At 48.9% G+C, this 19,673-nt stretch overlaps 1 protein-coding gene across 7 annotated transcripts in view; it reads right to left on the reverse strand.

The window, feature by feature from the left end:
* LOC127033824 (sodium-dependent proline transporter-like) overlaps positions 1-19,575 on the reverse strand; it is a 48,682-nt gene extending 29,107 nt beyond the window's left edge. The window contains exons 1-6 of one of the 7 annotated variants that reach the window (XM_050923285.1): positions 19,231-19,575; positions 16,917-17,110; positions 15,501-15,651; positions 12,014-12,167; positions 9,419-9,558; positions 603-831 (exon numbers count right to left, since the gene is read on the reverse strand). In XM_050923285.1, the coding sequence (XP_050779242.1) occupies positions 603-831; positions 9,419-9,558; positions 12,014-12,167; positions 15,501-15,620 (643 nt within the window). In that variant the 5' untranslated portion in view covers positions 15,621-15,651; positions 16,917-17,110; positions 19,231-19,575. Of the gene's footprint in view, positions 1-602; positions 832-9,418; positions 9,559-12,013; positions 12,168-15,500; positions 15,652-16,916; positions 17,111-18,607 lie in introns of those variants that run through there. The other 6 variants (XM_050926430.1, XM_050924865.1, XM_050925643.1 and 3 more) reach the window with 6 other exon arrangements.
* Between the last annotated feature and the right edge of the window lie 98 nt (positions 19,576-19,673).

Genomic DNA, 19,673 nt, shown 5'->3' on the forward strand with positions numbered 1-19,673 from the left:
CAAGACACGGGAAGTAATTCTTCCTCTCTACTCCGCACTGATTAGGCCTCAGCTACAGTATTGTGTCCAGTTGTAGGTGCCACATTTCAGGAAAGATGTGGACAAAATGGAGAAAGGCCAAAGAAGAGAAATAAAGATTAGAAGTCTAGAAAACACGACCTATGGGGGAAGATTGAAAAAAATTGGTTTGTTTAGTCTGGAAAAGAGAAGACTGAGGGGAGACACGATAACCGCTGAGCACCTGTGAGGAGCAGCAGTGGGAACAGAACCCAGGTATCCTGACTCAGTTAGATTCCCTACCCGCTAGGCCATGCCACCACCCACAAGTAGCCCTGCTATTAGACTAACACTGCTCCATGCAAACAGCACCATCCCTTGGGAGCAGCACTCCTTTTGTCCGGGACTCGGCAGATATTCTGTCTCTGCTCATCACCAGCTTCCTACCGCCTGGTGGATCCAGGCATTAGTTTCAGAGTAAGAGGGGTGTGATTACGTGACCCGAAGGCAGCTGCCTCCCACTGAAGGGATCAGTTACCTATTCTCATCTGCTTCAGTCCAGCGTTATGAGACAGATAGCAGCAAAGAGGCCTGCATGGACTCACCTCCTCCATTGCGGTAGCAGAGATAGGGGAAGCGCCAGACGTTGCCCAGCCCCACGCAATACCCAATGCAGGAGAGCAGGAACTCATACTTCCCACCCCATGTCTCCCTGGACTGGCTGAGGGCAGGGTCCGGGGTCACGGGCTCGATCTGGAAGGCAGCTTGGGGCTGGCTCACGGACTGCGGGTGTTCAGACTCCAGGGTGACACTGTTCAGCTGGATTGGACTTCCCTACAGTGGGAGGAGAAGAGGTAAAGGAGTCAGAGATGAGACAAATCCCATTCAGCCGGGGTGCCAGCATGCACGCTCGCATGCCTCCAGGAGGGAGGGCGGGTCCGTCAGCCCACAAGCAAGTTCTGAGCAACCTTCCCCCAAGCAGCTCTCCTGGATGACCCATACCAGCAGCCTCACCTCACAGAGAAATGGTGGAAGCTGTCCCACATATCTAGGCCATTCAGGGAGTCCCCATGGCTTGGGACAGAGCCCTGTGGAGAGATCTGGAAGGAACAAGCCACCGTGCAGGCCCTTGAGGAGATGGGCCACATGTTGATGCCGGAGGGCTCTCCTATTTTTAATGACTCTGATCCACCTGTCTCCCTCGGCCCAACTCTGCATCTCAGCCTGTGTCACCATCAGCTTGGTCAATGTGGCCAAAACTCAGTCCTCAACCTTTCCTCCCAAGGCCTCTCTACAGTCCCTGTTCTCCGTCACCTCAGCGTGACCACTGTCCTCTCCAGCAACCAGGCCAGCCCCCCATGAGTCAGTAGAGACTCCTCGCTCCGCTCCCCCCCTCCCATACACACACTCAGGCTGTTCACATCTCACTGCCTCTCCCCCTCCTCACCCTCACAGCATTTCTCAGCTCTGTCCTTTTCCTCCTGTCTCTTGCCCAGGCCTCACATTGTACCTTCCCCACCCCAATCCATCCATAACACAGTGAGGGCCATCTTCCCTGCCAGTCACACTGGCCACAGGTCTCCTCTCTGGAACCCTCCACTGGCTCCTCTTCTTCTCAGGCATCGAGTCCAAGCGACTCAACCTTGGCCCTTCACAGCTCAGCCACTCGCTCCCCATCACCTCCTCCACCCAGCTGGTGGGACCACCCCTGTGTCTGCTCCTCATAATTTCTCTACTCCCCCACCCCTCAATGCAGCCCACCAGCCTCTCCTCTTGCTTCCCATCCCCGAGTCAGACAGGCCGCTGCCAAGACGCATGCAAGTGATCGGCCCGTTTGCCGGCTGGGCTGTGGTTAATACCTATGCAGCAAGATATCTGAGCGCTGCCCCCTAGCCCCATTTCATCAGGTGTCTCCTCTCTAGGGCTTGGACTGTATCTACCTGTTTGCGCAGCACCCGGCACAAGGCCCAGATCCTGATCAAGGCCTCGTATAAATCCCCCTCTTCTCCAGCTGGCAGAACTCCAGGGCAGCTCCAAGCCTGCTTCCTCTAGATACGAGGAAACAAACATGCTGGGATGGGGTGGGGGGGGTCGGAGGGATCACTTTCCCTTTCACCCAGGGACTGTCTGATCATCAGCACTTGCCATCTCCCTGCACAGAGGCTGCCAGGACTAGCACCCTGGCAGAGCAGCCCTGCCTGGGCACCATCTGCCATGGACAGACAGATCAGCAGCTCTCATCACTGGCAGCTGCCTCCTCCCTTCACCAGTGCCTCTCTTCACACATCATCTGTCAGAGCAATGCCTGCAACTGCCAGCTGGGCTGAACAAGGCTTGGTCTCTTAGCAGCACTCAACAGGGAAAACAGAGACAACAGTTTAACAGGGAAACTCAACTGTAAGCCGCTGGGTCATCAGAAAACACACCCAGGAGGCGAGGAAGGGGCGGCTTGGGATTCCACGTAGAGCAGTGGTTCTCAACCAGGAGTACGCATACCCCTGGGGGGTACACAGGGATCTTCTCGGGGGTACATCAACTCACCTCGACATTTGCCTAGTGTTACAACAGGCTGCACAAAAAGCACTAGCAAAGTCAGCACACACTAAAATATCATACAAACAAAATGAGAAAGTCGGCAACATTTCAGTACTAGTGTGTGAGGACATTTTTGTATTCTTAGGTCTGATTTTGTAAACAAGTCATTTATAAGTGAGGTGAAGCTTGGGGTACACAAGACGAATCAGGCTCCTGAAAGGGGCACGGTAGTCTGGGAAGGCTGAGAGCCACTGATGCGCTGGGATAAGCCATAGCACTTACAGCTCCCTCAGCTCACAAGTTCACTGGGCAGCGAGGAGTGGGACCAGGGAAAGGTTTCTCGTTTGCGCCCAGTACAGAACTCCGGCACAGATCAGCACCTGCTCCTTAGCTGGGCTCAGGGCTGGACCAGCAGAGGGGGATGCAGGCAGGACGGAGGTGCACTGGCGGTGATGTCGTCGGGGTAGGACGAGAGGCTCAAAGCAAGGAGCACGCTGCACTGGCAGAGGTATCTGGCTGCACAGGGGGAGCAGCTTGCGCACGCTGCAGGGAAGTGCTGTCCATCTCCAGCCAGCGCTGCCAGCCCCTCGCTGCTGTGTAACATGGCCAGTAGGCCCTAGAGAATCCAGAGACACACATGGGAGGGCGGGGAAGTGAGCGTCTTGGCACCAGTTATCTCAGCATTGAACACTGGCTCCCGGCAGAGTGGGCTCAGCTCCCAAGCTCACACCTGCACTGCAGTCCCAGAGGGCTCCTCCATCACCTCTCCCTGGCCCCCCATGTAAGGGGCACAGCACCACCAGCCTGCCTGCTCCCAGAGCATAACTATCGCACAGGCACACAGGATGGGAAGGAAGCCTGGGGGCAGGGCACAAGTGACCCAGAGTTGTAACATTTGGCTCCACCCCAAAATCTGTATCTGGCCGTCTCTAGCATCAGCAGGGCCAGTCCCAGGCCTATGGGACTCTAGCAAGCTCACACTCCACCACCCATCTCACCTTCCCTAGCACCTCTCACTGCCTCTGGCACCGAGGGGGAAGGCAGCTGAGCCAGCAGGCACCCTGCGAGAGGGGCAGGATGAAGCAAATGGCAGGACAGGGCTTGATTAGTCCATAGGTCACCAGAGGGAGGAAGGAAGGAAGGAGCAGAACATGGCAGATGCATGACTCCCAGGGCTCTCAGCAGTGGTGGCCAGCCGCGCTGGTATCACTGGAGCTATCAGTTGTTGAGCAGTGGGTTTCAGAGCCCCTAATCTTCAGGGACAATTAGCAGCAGCGACTGAGTGGGGGAAGATTTCATCCAAATCAGACTGCGGGGTAGGAGTCGGGTGAGCCCTCGACACTCCCCAGCCCCCGACTCAGGTCAGCACTGCTCCTTGAACCCTAACAGCAGCCAGGATGCTCCCGGTGGAAGCTGGAGACCTTGGGAGCCAGCAGCAGCTTCTCCCTTAGCAGTTCCTGGGGGGTCTCAGGAGCCAGGTCACTGGCTCGGGCACGTATTTTATACAGCACTACACTGAGAAGAGCCAGTCGCCAGCAGAGACGGAGCTGGAAAAACCAGATCCGAGCCAGCAGGTAGAATCGAGAATGCCGGGACCAGTCCAGTGAGTGCTGGGGATGCTCAGCACCCTAGAGAAGCCAGTGGGGCCCAAAGGGGCTCAGCACCCAGTCGGGTCAGGCCCTTAAGTTATAAACTTCTCTGGACTGAGCGTAATCAAAGCACCAGGCTGAAACACACACGGGCAGCATGGTTTGGAGCACCGGCCACAGGGCCAGGAACTCACGAGTTCTAATCCCAGCTCTGCCACTGATTGGCTGTGGAGCCCTGGGCAGACCACTTAACCTTTGTGACTTAATTTCCCCCATCTGTGAAATAGGGATAATGATATTTAATCATCTACCCCACAGGGGAAGATTATTAGTCAGTGCTGTCAGAGCCCACTGGAAATTGTGTGTCTTGAATTAAATTTCCCTTTCAAAACAATGGGTTAGGTCATGGAAAAACTGTTTCATAAAACACAACTGCTAAGGAAAACGGCCATAGAGGGGTCACAGAATCCCAAATCCAGCACGTTCTCCAACCCCACCTCTGCCTTGAAGAATTACAGAAAGCAGAAGAGTCACTGGAGGTCAGAGCTCGTTTTGGAGCAAGGCTGATTATTATGGAAACTGAATACTCTGCACCAGTACTTAATTTGTAATGAAAGAGGTTCTGGAATCAAGCAGTTAGGTGCTGGGGCTCCAGCAATTCTTTTACATTCATAACTGATGCAGCGATCCAGAGGTGCCGGGGCTTGGAACCGCCAGGCCCAGAGGGGCCGGGGCTCGGAACCGCCAGGCCCAGAGGGGCCGGGGCTCGGAACCGCCAGAAATGAAGCCCTGTTCTGCACTTACAGCCTCACTCAGAAGATCTGAAAGTCCTGCACAAACATGAATTTGTCCTACATAGGCTGGTCAGTATTGTCACTCCTGGTTTTGAAATGGGGAAACTGAGGCACACAGTGATGAAGTGACAAGCCAAAGGTCACACCAAGTGGCAGTAGCAGAGTAACCGAACCTAGAAACCCTAACTTCCAGGCCCCTACTTTATTAGAGAACGCTACCTCCAACCCCACTTCTCTCAAACTAAGATTGTTTTTAGGGAAAGACACAACATTTACTGTGTGTGTTGGGTGGGACGGGGTGAGGGGGAGGATTCTGATAGCCAAACTGGGCAGGAGCCAGAAATTCTCTCGGCCCCTTAGCACTGGCTGCACAACCTGCAGAGACTCCATGGATGGATAAAATAGACTCAATGCCTGCAAAATCTGCTTGTAGCCGATCTGTAGAAAACCATGCTGCCAGCACACTCTTACCTCCCCAGTTCTCTGTCACACCCACTTGTCGCACTGTCTTAACTTACACCACAAGCTCTCTTACTGTGCATTCCTACAGCATCCACCAGCACAATGGGGCTCGATCCTGAGTGGGGCCTCCGGGTGCCTGTGCAATACGCAATTGGTCATTTTAACTGGCTCTAAATCCTGGCACAATTCTTACCATCTCCCCACGCTTCTCTTCTAATGGGTATTTTCAGCTTCACCCCCACCCCTGCTCCCTCGGAAGTAAAACAGTTGGGTAACAGCAGCAAAGCAACATTCCCCAAAGTGGCACGGCCTGTTGCTCAAGTCTATGTTGCCAGCTGCCTGTCAGTCACTTCCACCAGCCTTGGAGGCCACATCGAAGACAACAGCCTCTGCACGCTGGGAAGCAGAAAACGAGTGACAAAATACCACAGGGCTGTGCCACGTCTCTGTGCTCACACACCGTTTCCTATGAATTTTCAGTTCCCATGAGGTACTGCATGAGCAACAGCTGCCCTGACCACAGCCCCACTTCAGTTCCTCTGCTGAGGGTGCTAACAAGAGGGGATCCGTCAGGGCCAGCGTCTGGACAGTGGATTTTCTGATGTGAAAGCCCTGTTGTCCACTACAAGCCACCCAGAGACCCAGACTGGCAGACACATTTCACATAGGACACTGGACACCCAACCCTACCAGAAAAGGCTGTTCTAGCTGTCACCATGGTGTTAAGGATGGGTCGGCCAGTTTAACAGAGGAAGGATGGACTAAGGGTTAAGGAACTGGAGTGGGACCCAGTAAATCGAGGTTCTATTCCCAGCTCCATCACAAGACTTCCAGTGATACCTTGGGCCAAATCACTTAGTCTCCCGGTGCCTCAGTAACCCCGCCTGTAAAAGGAGGGTGACAATGACTCCCCCTGAGAGGAGTGTTGTGAAGACCAGGGCCGGCTCTACTGTTTTTGCTGCCCCGAGCAGCGCGCCAAATTGCTGCCAGATGGCGGGGGCAGTCCGTGCGTCGTTAGGGCAGCACGCACGTTTCCGCCGTGGCGGCAGTTCGGTGGCAGCTTCTGTCTTCAGCCGGAAGACAGAAGCTGCGCCGCTGCGGACAGCTGAACATAGAAGCTGCCGCCAAATTGCCACTGCCGCGGAAACATGGGTGCCGCCCTAACGGTACACGGACTGCCCCTGCCATTAAGCGGCAATTCAGCCGCTGCTTGGGGGCAAAAACACAGGGACTGCTGCCCCTTGTAGACTGCCGCCCCAAGCACCTGCTTGGGATGCTGGTGCCTGGAGCCGGCCCTGGTGAAGACTAACTCATTAATATACATGAGGTGCTCAGATACTGTGGCGACCGTACAAGTGTCTAGACATGGAACAGTGCATCTCTTCCTAGCTCCAGCAGTCAGGCGTGTTGAGCATATGTGTATTATTGTATACAAAGCGATCCCTCAGTTCTGATATGCTATTGCTTAAGTAGGGAGAACCTCTTTCCAGCAGAACTCTAGTAGGTGGCCCAACAGGCTGCACCTGCCTGCCTTCCAGACATGGAGAGAGACTCTGAAAAGTATGGCATCAGGGGGAAATTCATAAAGGGGAAAAGGGCTGTGATCTCTCTGAACACCTTACATTTATTATCTTAGTGCCTAGGAGCCCTAGCCTGGCACGGGTCACTATCAGAGACAAGATACTAGGTGAGATGGACCATTGGCCTGAAACTGTGCAGCTGTTCTTATGTTCTTAGTCAAGGAGCAGGAACTCCATTGCGCTAGGCGCTATACAGACACAGAACAAAATAATGGGCCATGCCCCCAAAAGCTCGTGGTGGAAAACAAGCAATGAAGAGACAGACCGATAGGGGAGCACAGCGAGGTCATCCTGCTCTGCCATTGGCAGTGGGCTCAGGACACCAGCAGTTTCTTTTGTAGGCCTCACGGCACAGGAGAGTTTTGTGGCGAGATTCAAAGGCAGACAGTGAGGTAGCTCTGTGGGTGCTTACAGGGAGGGCCTTGCAGGCGCATGGGGCAGCATGAGAGAAAGCACAAAGGTGTTTGTTTTGAAATCGAACAGGTGGGTAATGGAGACTGGCACTCTTGCCCTGGCCCTGTTAACAACAAAGGCAGATAGCAGGCTCCGAACGGGCTCTTGAGGTACCCACCGAGTGGTGTATTCGTTACACCCAGGCTGGCACTCGGTGTTTCACAGAGTTATTATGCAGTTATTTCAACTCCATAGCTATCATCTCTGTGTACAGTAAACACACCAGGGCCGGCTGAGCCACCGCCCTTGGGTGGGTCACATCACTTGGTACCGCCCAGCAAAACCCAGATCGTTCATGTTCCTTTCAGCAGGAGGCCTGCACAGAGTCACAAGCCGGCCTCTGCAATGGGCAGTACCTCATGCAAGAGCGCCCCAAAGACTATTGGTGGGCAGGGAGGGGAGGTGGGAGATCAGAGCGTTGCCATGAGCCATGATAACAGGGGACATGTATGAGATCAGGGGTTTGCCATTCCGCATTCCAGACCCCTTATCAAGAGGGGAAATGGCCTGATGAAAGGGGCCTGTTGGTTTTTGCTGTGGTGCAGCAACACAAGAACAATTGCCAGAAACCTGAAAGGGCAGCCACACCCCAGCATAGCCTGCAGCTCTCGCAGACAGCTCAGCTTTGCATGACTAACGCCCATGGCAGGCTCCCGCGCAAACCCAGCTGCACAGAACCAAAAGACACAGGATGGCAGCTCTGAGCAGTAGACACCCTTTGCCTCTGTGGATCCTGCACTGGTAGCCCACAGCACCACATGCTTAGTCACAAGAGGGCTGCAAAGGCAAGAAGAGGAAAAGAGGTCTGTCTATTTCAGTCTCCTACACAGACATTCTGGGAGCCAGAACCATTAGTCACATCTGCTCAGTGCCATCAGGGTGCTGGGCACAGTGTATCAACGGGGTCTGCTGTATGGGAAATACACCAGCCACAGTTTTTCCTGCATGCATGCAGCAAGGCAGACTAAATTAGTGGGGTGGAGAGATCTGGTGCATCTCACTTGGATCAAGAGAGAGCACTGCATTCTGGGAGCTATATTCTCCACAGGTCTCTCCCTCCTCCCCCATATTAAAGGAGAAAGCAGGTGCAAACTGCTTCATTTCCTGCATTAGGTTAAACTTTTATGCACCTGGCAAGTTGTCAGTGTCACCACATCAGTGTGGGAAATCCTGTTCCAGACAAGGGATGGGCAAGATCTGGATAGGATTTACGGTCTAGGAGTTTTTACACTCCTCTGTTGGTGGATTGTGATTATAAACTACCACAGAGCTGGAAGCACAAAAATAGGAAAGAAACACCACTATGAAGTTACACTCCAAAGATTATAAATTATCTGATTTAAGCCTTTTGATCTTGGATTCCTTGTAACCAGATGCAATATGTACTATCTTAAAGGTGCTTCAGAGATTAAACACGCACACAAAATCCCTCCAAGGAAATCCAGAACTAAGGCAATTGGTGGGCCAGATTCCAATCTCAGTCACTCCAGCGGAGACCCACAGTAACTCCAATAAAGCAAACAGAGGCATCACTCCAAATCTACCTGCGTAACCAACCAAGATCGGCATCTGTGGCAGCCTGCTACGGGCTAATGGGGAAGGGGGTGCAGGAGAACCCTGCTTAAGGTAGGAGCTATAAAATGTAACAAGGGGAGTTAAGTACACACAGCCAGCTTGGCAACTCTGAACTCTGATGGAAGCCCATCACCTCTAGGTCACAAGTTCAAACCCAGCCAACACCTGGAGAGGAAGAACTGGAAAGTTCGGTGCTCAGGTGAAAGTAGTTGTGTGCATGGGATGTCTCAGACATATGCTCAAATCTCAGCAGGGAGGGATCCCAGCTGAATGGGGGCCTCCAGAGCTTCCCCCTTCCCAAGTCATGATTCAAGTGGGGAACCCAGCCCTAGCGTTGCCAATCTGCAGCTGGTCTGGGGATAATCAGAGAGTCGCAGCCCCATCCCCAGACACCTAGAAAGGAAAAGTCCTAGCACAAGCCTGCTATACTCACCGGCATCACAGTCGCTGGCATTTCCTGCTCCTGGAAGTCACTCTGCCTTACACCCTCCGCAGACCATTGTTCAGGAAACAGCTTCATTCCAAGACTGCAGGTGAATGAAAGAAGCCAGCAGAGGCAGAACCTGCTACAGCCTAAGCCACGGCAAGGGAGGAAGAGACACAGACATTAGGGAACTATAGCCCATATCGCTCTCACCTGGGGGCCAGGTGAAGCACCGCCCCTTAGCCTCACATGTCACCTGGGATTCTTCACAGTAACCAGAACCTACCCTCACTCAGGCAAGGCAGCTCTCCCCAAGCTTAAAGAGACACTGTCCCTTTCTGTGCAGCAGCAGGCAAAGGAATAAGGGAGATGTTACACAGCGGGTGTGTTGCCTGCCTGGGAAGATCTTAAGGAGCTGGGTGCTTTGCAGACATGTGAAGGGACATGGTCTCTGCCCTAAGGAGCTTGCTTATGGGCATCTCCCACCTGGAACAGGGGGAGGGGTTAGCTCAGTGGTTTGAGCATTAGTCTACTAAAGCCAGGGTTGTGAGCTCAATCCTTGAGGGGGCCATTTAGGGCAAAAATCTGTCTGGGGATTAGTCCTGCTTTGAGTAGGGGGATTGGACCAGATGACCTCCTGAGGTCCCTTCCAGCCCTGATATTCTATGACTGAACTTGGTAATTAGGATTCATTTGTGCAATGCTGGCAAAGTGCTAATTACACACATCACTCCCCTCCCATGGGGGCAACAAAGTTTCAGGATCAATGTGGGGAAAGGGGCAAAGTTTCATAGATGTCCCTGCAAGCCAAACTGTATCCTTCAGCCCTCCTTAAGGATGGACCTGACCCTTCACTTGTCCCCAAAATTCAACCTGACTTCCCATCTCCTGGGCTTGGTGGAATGGGGGACATGTTCTGCTTTGTGTGCAGGCTGAAGTACTTTTACAGGGTGATGGTGCTGGCCAGGCACTTAGACAACCCAAGTTCAACTCCTCACTGTGCCCCAGATTTCCCCTCTGACCTTGGGCAAGTCCCTTAGTGTCTGTTTGGGTAATTGCCCTGTCCTACCTCACCCTCACTGGCTGTTGTGACATTCAAGATTGTAAAGTGCTGAAATGCTATAATAATAGGAGCCATATAAGTACTTACAATAGAGAGGTAACTTCAGTCCCACAGACTGTTGGATATGTAGGGTGTGGCAAGCTATTCCTAAATGGACTGTTCAGAACAGTTCCAGTTTCAGGAAGCTCTTTGAAATGGTTTACAACTTTCAGGCTGACCTAAGCATGGTCAGAAGCTCTCAGGCAGAATTTATTTAGCTGCCCATTAGGTACTGCTGTTTTTATCTCCAGAGCCAAGCGAGGTGTCTCAAAGACCTCCTTTATAATAATCTCACAATGAGCTACACTTCCCTCACAGATGCATCTTAACACTGACGTCACTGAAAACATTGTTAAAAGAACATTGAGACTCTCATGGGTAATAATTTATGCATGCCAGAAAGAGTCCAAAAGGCATTTATACACAAGACACACAATGGTGTCCTTAAGAGCCACTGCCTAATCCACTGCTCTTTCTAGGCTGCAGAAAACAGTGTCCATTGTCCAGTCGGAAATAACACATGTTCATGCATTTGTAGACTGTATCAAATGAATAGAGGCAAATATTTCCTACTTTTGGGGTACTTCCCCATGCAACCTGAACACTAGGCTAAGCAGAACTGTTACAAATTTAAATGGATCAATCAATGTTTATTTTGAAACAATTTAAACATGTATTTCAATTTTCACACTTGCACCAGACAATAGTTATTTAATGACAGGAGATGCAGAGATTCAAAGAGCTAAAGCTCTAGAACCGCTGACACACAAATTGTCAATATCACATGTCAAAATATATAAAGTAAATATCCTTAAATCAATCTCTAATAAATTCTCAAGCAGCATTTTTCTTACTTTGCCTATTTGTAAATTTTGATTATCATCAGTGGAAATATTTGTTCATCTGGGTATGTACAAGTGAAATTGACAGTTATTAACATTTACCGACAAAAATCTAATTCTTCCAAGCCTACTTTAGACTCATTTAACATAGTTTTTTAAATAGAATTTTCTAGGGTGGGTGTTTTTTAAAAGAAAAAACACAGAGAAAAGGCCACACACCACCACGTCCCTCACAAGGTCCACAGGAGGGAGACCCTCCCTCTATGCCATAGCAACACAGGTATTTTTTACCATAGAGGGTTTACACAGAACCCTGCCTCATTCTATGTGTCCCTCACATGATGGGCAGTGAGGGAGATGAGAGCTACTGAGGAGACTTGCCTCACTATCTGCACATCATACAAGCCACTCAGGTAGTAAACACACACCCAGATAGGTAGACAGAAAGGGTTCCATGTACGAGACATGGCATGCATTGAATGAGGTAGGTCTCCCATGCACACCACACTAACTATGCATTTTAAAAAAACAGTGCATCTTTAAAATGTACAATAAATAAAGCAGGACCCCACTCTGCACACTTCTCTGCACTGAACTAGGCATGTCCTTATCTAATGTGCAAGGCCTGGTGTATGCTTGCAAGGCACATCAGACACCTACCTGCAATCCAAATGTTGGAGCTACTGAAAAGTGCAGGGCAGCTCTGATCTAGGGAGCAGAGCATGGGTGGCAATGGAAAAGCAGATGTCACTGCAGAGCAGGTCTGATTACATCCACCAATTATTTGTTGTTTCTCCTTCTCGCTCTCTTTTACCTGTTGAAGTAAAATGGAAAAAAACTTTAGAATAAAAATTCAGAAGTCCTGGATCTCAGCTCCCCAGAGCATCTGCCCCCCTGGGTTGATGTAACAGCCCTAAAGACTTATTTGCTGGTGCAAATTCAAATGAGAAATAATAAGGCACAAATTTTGAATAGTGGAGGTGATTAACCACCAGACAAACTACCATGGGAAGTGATGGATTCTCCATTCCTAATTGCAGGATGGAGTTTAGTAGAATCATAGAATATCAGGGTTGGAAGGGACCTCAGGAGGTCATCGAGGCCAACCCCCTGCTCAAAGCAGGACCAATCCCCTGACAGATTTTTGCCTCAGATCCTTAAATAGCCCCTCCCAAGGATTGAACTCACAACCCTGGGCTTAGCAGGCCAATGCTCAAAACACTGATAGGTTCAACCCCTATAAACTTCTGTGTAATGTGTTAGCTTTTCCCTTGAGTTTTAATTTTTATTTTCATTTCCAGAGCGCTAATGAATTTTCTGATTGTTTTTCATTTTGAATCAGTGACCTCTAGTGCTTGGTTTGGTTAATTACAAGAGTGTTATGACATATTTACATACAGCCTGATTTCCAAAGGTGCTGAGCAGCTACAACTCCAACTGAAGTCAAAGTGAGCTGCATGTGCTCAGCATGTCTGAAAATCAGGCCCCTATCCGGCATGTCCATGCGGAGCAGATGAGGCCTCAGTTATTATTAGGCTTGGAAGACTAGGATTTTTATTAGTAAATGTCAGTAACAGAAATTGATGAAAAAAATTTACAAATAGGTAAAGTATGAAAAATGCTGCTTGAAAACTTATGAGATCTTGATTTAAGGATATCTACTTTGTATATTTTGACATGTGTTGTTGAAAATTTGTATTCCAAAGTTATAAAGCTTTAACTTTTGAATCTCAATATCTACTGTCATTAAATAACTACTGCCTGACCCCCTAATGTTTGATGACCATATACTTTCCTGCAACTGTAAATATTTAAATTGATAAAAAAGCTGAAACCTCATAATTTTGACCAACTGCTAAAATTTTAATCAATCAAAATAAAAAAAATGCTTAAAATTGAACATCGATATGATCTGCTGAAATTATATTTAAAAAAATAAAATTCTGCCTAAGGTTAGTAATTATGGTCTTGTACAGTTAACTCCTTGGAACTCATTTCATTTGAGGGCTGAGCCATATTGCCAGGATTTCAAACGGACCCCACAGACCATGGGCATTTCAAACTTGTGTTTTCCAGTGGCTCTCAACCATTCCAGACTACTGTATCTGACTTGTCTTGCATACCCTCAAGTTTCACCTCACTTAAAAACTACTTGCTTACAAAATCAGACATAAAAATACAAAAATGTCACAGCACACTAGTACTGAAGAATGACTGACTTTCTCATTTTTACCGTTTAATTATAAAATAAATCAATTGGAATATAAATATTGTACTTAAATTTCAGTGTATCGTATATAGAGCAGTATAAACAGATCATGGTCTGTATGAAACTTTAGTTTGTACTGACTTTGTTAGTGCTTTTTATGCAGTCTGTTGTAACACCAGGTAAATATCTGGACGAGTTGATGTACCCCCTGGAAGATCTCTACATACCCCCAGGGGTACGTGTACCCCTGGTTGAGAACCGCTGTTTTAGATCTCTCGGCTATTGCTTTCTCTAGTCTATGGATATCCCAGGGTTTGCATGTGTTACACTTACCAGCACTTCCTACTGACACTAAAGCCCTGGAAAAATAATCACTACAACCCTCACGGACGGATGTGAGGACTGCACTGTGAGATGGGACATGTAAGGAAATACCAAGGAAGGCAGGAGGGGGGAAGAGAGAAACAGGGACAGTGAGGAACCTAGAGAAGGGGAGAGGAGGGAATAAAACGGATCCTGTTTTCAGTACATGTGCCCTCTGCCCCCTCCAAGTTAAACAGCCTCTTGGGAGGAAAAGAACCATCAGAGGACAGCAGTTTGAGCAGCCTCTCCACATGCTGGGCAAAGTCAGAGGCCACAAGCAGCAGCGGCAACAGTGTTGGTAATGACACACAGGTCAGTGGAACCCACAATCTGAAAATGCCTGTGACTCGTTAACTTTCAGCCTCTCACTCTTTTAAAATGAATTTTTTATATCTATAAATTTGATGTGAGTCTAGTGCAGGCGAAAGGTGCCAGCCTGGCAGCCCTTGGACAGCAACATTCTTTTCTCATCCACAGCTTCTGTGCAACACAGACAGTGAGGAGATAACTTCTCCTGTACCATCCCCACCTGGGCAGTAGGGGTGAGCGGGAAGTTTTAGTCTTCAGGTCTATTCAGCCCTTGGGCTCTTTGCTGACTATGCCAACCAGCAGGGCAGTTGGTGGTCTCTGTGATGTAAATGCCTGTCCCTTTGCGACTGGATTGAGGTGTGATGAACTAGGAATGTTCTTAATGTTCCCTCTGAATACTGTGGGGGGGGCCTCAGTTCCTGGCCGACCCTCTGTCACCTAGCAACTAATGGCCAGGGCCCCCCCCCGCCGCAAGGGGATGCTAAAGGTGTGGGAGAACAAAGAGATCAGGTGACCTCCTGCCCCACAAAAGGAACTGAGCAGAGGAGGAGGGGCTGGAGGGGTTTTCAGTCTGGAGCTGGCTGGGGACGAGGAATGAAGTGCAGACATGGGGGTCTGGCTCACTGCCCCCCAGAATGGACCCAGCCGAAGGGTCTGGTTCTCTGTACCTACAAGCTCTGTTTTAGACCCTGTTCCTGTCGTTGAATAAACCTCTTTGTTACTGGCTGGTTGAGAGTCACGTCTGACTGCAAAGTGGGGGTGCAGGACCCTGTGGCTTCCCCAGGACCCCGCTGGGGCGGGCTCGCTATGGGAAGCACACAGAGGGGCAGAGGATGCTGAATGCTCCAAGGAGAGACCCAGGAGGTGAAGACGTTTGAGCTTCTTGCCCTGAAGACAGTCTGCTCCAAGGGAGAGGAGGCTCCCCAAAGTCCTGACTGGTTTTGTGGGGAGCTGTTCCAGAGAGGCCATCACCTCCTTTGACAAAGGCCAATCACCAGACAATAACTATCATTGGAACAGAGCTAACCTTGAACAGTGATTTAGCTCTGAAAGGCTCTGTATCATTTCCAATCTCCGGCGCCAGCCAGTTGCTCATTTCCCTGGTCTTGTTTTTATCTATCCCTTTTTGTCACCATACGTCGCAGTGAATGGCAATATCTGATCTCTCCTAAGTCCCTGCTTCCCTGCCACAAGCAGCCCTCTGCCCATTTACTGCCAAACCCAGACCACCACATTCATTTCTCTGAGTCTGCCTTGCATACGTACCCTTCCACGGCATTTCAGGAGCTCTGCAGGAATCTCACTCAATTCTGTATCTGGATGCTGCTGTTTACAACTTTTTTTCAGTGGAGCAAAATCCTGAGAAGCAGAAAGTGTCCATTTCATCCAAGTCTGGGAGACTGGAAGATGTGGAAAACTGAACACATCAAAATAAAAAATAATAATATATAAATAACTTTCAGCTGAAAAACTTGTTTATCCAAAATCCCCCATCACAAAATCTCCCGTTCAGCTGAAAACCCTGTGTATCTTAATGACTTTTATGTCCCCCATCTTGCTTGCATACATAAACCTCCTTCTCTGTGCTGTGTTGACAATCTAAACTGAGTAGTCCGGGAGAAAAAAGGAAGCTGGCCATACAAACTTGTTTTGTTGGAGGGAAATGAAGCAAGAGAAGAGACCTTCCTTGGGGCACTGTGGTAACTTCTACTTCACAGCATCTTTCATAGCAGGGTTACGGTTACATGACTGCCCAAGGGCCAAACCCTTGTGACAAGAGCCACTGAAATCTAGTAAGTAAAGCAACCAAGATTTAGCACCGCCCATAAGTAGCTGTAGCCTGATTCTCCATCACCCTGCACCCTATGTAGTCAATTCTGCCTGTGCAAAATGTTATCAAGTGAGCGTAGAATGGTAGAGGTTTACACCCATTTTACACAGATGTACCGTTCACCGATTTCCACAGCAAAACCTGATCATTCTAAACAGTCCCACTGCAGGTGCTTAAGTGTTTTGCATAACAGAGAGTGACTGAACATAAGTATCCAAACAAATAGGCCATGGAGAATCTGGAACCTATACTTCCTTCTTCTTACAGGAAAGTGCTGAGTGTTCATATCACAGCATGACAACCTACGTAGGCTAAACTAGAATTTTCACTGATGTCTATAGGGGTGGAGGGCACTGTGTGTTTCTTCTGATCATGCTGTACATGTTCTGTTTACTGGAAGAAATACATTCTTACTATTGATCTCCATTCTAGTCCACCTCACCCATGGTCATTATCCAGAAATCTTGACTTCAGCTGACAATGTTGTGCAAAAGAAAGGACCTGATTTCAGTTGTTCACATGACCAGGCTATATCTGCAGGGTTGGCAGGTAGAAAGAGCCTGGTTAGATGGAACACATTTTACTGTGGAAATCAGCGAGAGAATAATTATGGGAGCCTGTTTGTACAGAAAGAACGAGGAATACTTGTGGCACTTTAGACACTAACACATTTATTTAAGCATAAGCTTTCGTGGGCTAGCCTCATAAGAACATAAGAATGGCCGTACTGGGTCAGACCAAAGGTCCATCTAGGCCAGTATCCTCGTTCTTTTTGCTGCTACAGACTAACATGGCTAACACACTGAAACTTGTTTGTACAGAGGTTCTTTCCTGCCCTGTAGTTTCCCTACCAAGGAGGCAGTGGGCTGGGAGGTAACACAACAGTTCCAATAAGCCCTCTGTTGCATAATTTCCTTCCATAATCATCTCCGAGTGTGAAGCTTCTTTTTTAATTTTGATCTTTCAGATGTAGTCGCAGTCACGCCCCAGAAGGAGAAGTCTGGTTTCCTCTGTCACAGTTTAACCCACCGGGTACTGTCACGTTCTAGTAAAATAAATCAGCCTTGTCAGTTAGTACAAGACACTCAAAGAAGGCCCAGTAAAACAACCGAGAGAAAGATCAGTGAGCACAGCATGGGCTCCAACCAGACTGTTCTCCCCTCAGCAGACCTTTCCAAGACTTACTTCAAAATATAGCACTGCAGATTCTGAAACCTGTTCTGCTTTATTCCCTGATCAGTTCCAAGAAATTCCCTCTTCACATCCGTGACATTAAGGTACTGAAAGACTTACAGCCTTGTGCAGCATTTCCTAGCAGCTTTCACAAGCTGAGCAGGGTTACTGTTTAAATGGGAGACCAGAAGAGTCTCATAGCGTTGATTAGTCAGTAGCTGGCCATTTTTAGTCTGAGTTAGTACTGAACTGATGCCCTAACGTGCAGCTAAGGAGCACCCACTGCTGCAAGCAGCACATTTTTTTCAGAAGAAATGAATAACTGAGGTCCCAACACTAAAGCTCCTAGGGAAATTTTTGTTACAACCATGGTGTTAGCCCCGCTGTCCCAGCCAAATTAGATTACATTCTGTCTCCTTAATTTTCCTTGCATGATGGCATTCTCCTCAGCTTCCTGTCTTATGTAGTTGCATAATATTGTTAAGCACCTGAGGCATTCCCCCCCCCCCCGAGATGGCTGCCTTCCAAAGGTAGAAGACGTGATTTCCATATAGAATTAGTAATCAGCATGTTGTCTTCTGGTTGAAAGGTGCTGTATATGACAAATGTTATGGGTCAGGCTAAATCCTGCTATTATGGGTGGGGTGTAACTGCCACCTTGCATTCAGGATAAATATAAAGAAGCCATTGTAAACAGGTGACTGAAACGGTTAAGCAGCCTCCACCTCAAACACTAGCCAACATCTCCAGTCAAAATAAAGCCATTACAGCCATTCAACTGCATCTGCAAAAATCTTTCTCCCATACTGCTCCTTCTGCATGAGAGGGGCTCACTGTGAAAAACTGCAAAGCAACCACATTGGCCTCCTTTAAATCTCTTATTAAAACCAACCTACGCTGCTAAATACTAAATGCTTGTAAAAGCAGCAAAGAATCCTGTGGCACCTTATAGACTAACAGGCGTTTTGGAGCATGAGCTTTCGTGGGTGAGATGCTAAATGCTTGGTAACACTAGGCTGCTGAAGTTCTTCGACTGCTGCTAATTACATAGTCCTTAGATATAATCATAACTGCCTCATTATTTGCATGGTCTCCTCCAGCTGTTTGTTATATTAAACTGTTGTCTCGGCTTATTCTTAGACTGGCTCTACACTTAAAAAGTACATTGACATAATACATTGCTCAGGGATGTGAAAAATCCACACCCCTGGACAATGCAACTATGTAGGTATGCAGGCCTAACTCCAGGTGTAGACATAGCTAGGTGCTAACATCACTCAGAGAAGTGTTCCGACAGTGGAAAAGCCCCTTATGTCACTGTAGACTGTGTCTACACTACAAGGCTGTCGGTATAGCTGCAGCACTGTACCCGTGCTTCTATAGTCCCTGTAGCATAGACATGGCCTTAGATAGGGAGGGACAATTTGTTTGTTATATGCATGCACAATACCTAGTATCCTGGGTCCCTCATATTTGATCAGTGGCATAGAGAGACAGTTATCTGCAACAGATACTAGCCTAATACAAACAATGCATAATAATAGTAATATGTTTTTGGGAGAGTGGATGGTAGAAAAAGTAGTCTAATGATGCCATCTACTGGGGAAGTGGAAAAATTGCTTTAGTTAGGGATTAATTTACAGATTAAAGGAAGGACAAAAACAGAAACTGATTTATTATTTGTGTGTCGACAACTCCTCCAGGTGGACACTCTATTCCTGAATAAAAGTGATTTTATTCCAGAATAATTACTCGCCTTGGAAGTAATTATTTGGGAGTAACTACTCTGGAATTAAATCACTTTTTTTCAAGAGCAGAATATCCACATGGGGGAATTATTCCAGATTAGCTAAATTAGAGCAGAACTGTTATTCCGGCATAGCGGAATGACTACTGTGGAACAGCCAAGTTAAGTCAATTTCCCTGTGCAGACAAGCCGTGGGGGAAATGCCTTGGCAGTAGCATGGCTAGCAGAAGTGGGGCCTTCCCTACCTCTGCACAGCCAGGGCAGCCCCCAACTTCTACGCTCGACAGTTATTTACATCAGAACTCAAGATCTGCCAAGCGAGGGTGTCTGATGGGGCTGGGACTCCACAGCACTTTAGCCCTCCTGCATGAATCCCTCTCCCAGGGGTTCGGGCCCCACCTTCAGGCTGTTCAGGCAGGTTGAGAGGTGCAGACCAGCCCCAAGGGGAGAGACCGCCAACAGGTCCCCCCTGCCCATGAGGGGCCCTCTTCCCCCAAGGAGTTTCCCCTTCTCTTCCCCTCCCCCCATGAGTGTCCCCCGCCCTCATAGCATCTCCTCTCCTCCCCCCCCATGAGGCCCCCAATCTCTTCCCCTCTCCCCATGAGTGTCCCCCACACCCTCATGGAGTCCCTCGTCCCCCCCAGGGAGTCTCCCCCTTCGCTTTCCCTCCCCCCATGAGTGCCCTCCA

This window comes from Gopherus flavomarginatus, chromosome 1, assembly GCF_025201925.1.
Source record: "Gopherus flavomarginatus isolate rGopFla2 chromosome 1, rGopFla2.mat.asm, whole genome shotgun sequence".
Classification (NCBI taxonomy): Eukaryota; Metazoa; Chordata; order Testudines; family Testudinidae; genus Gopherus; species Gopherus flavomarginatus.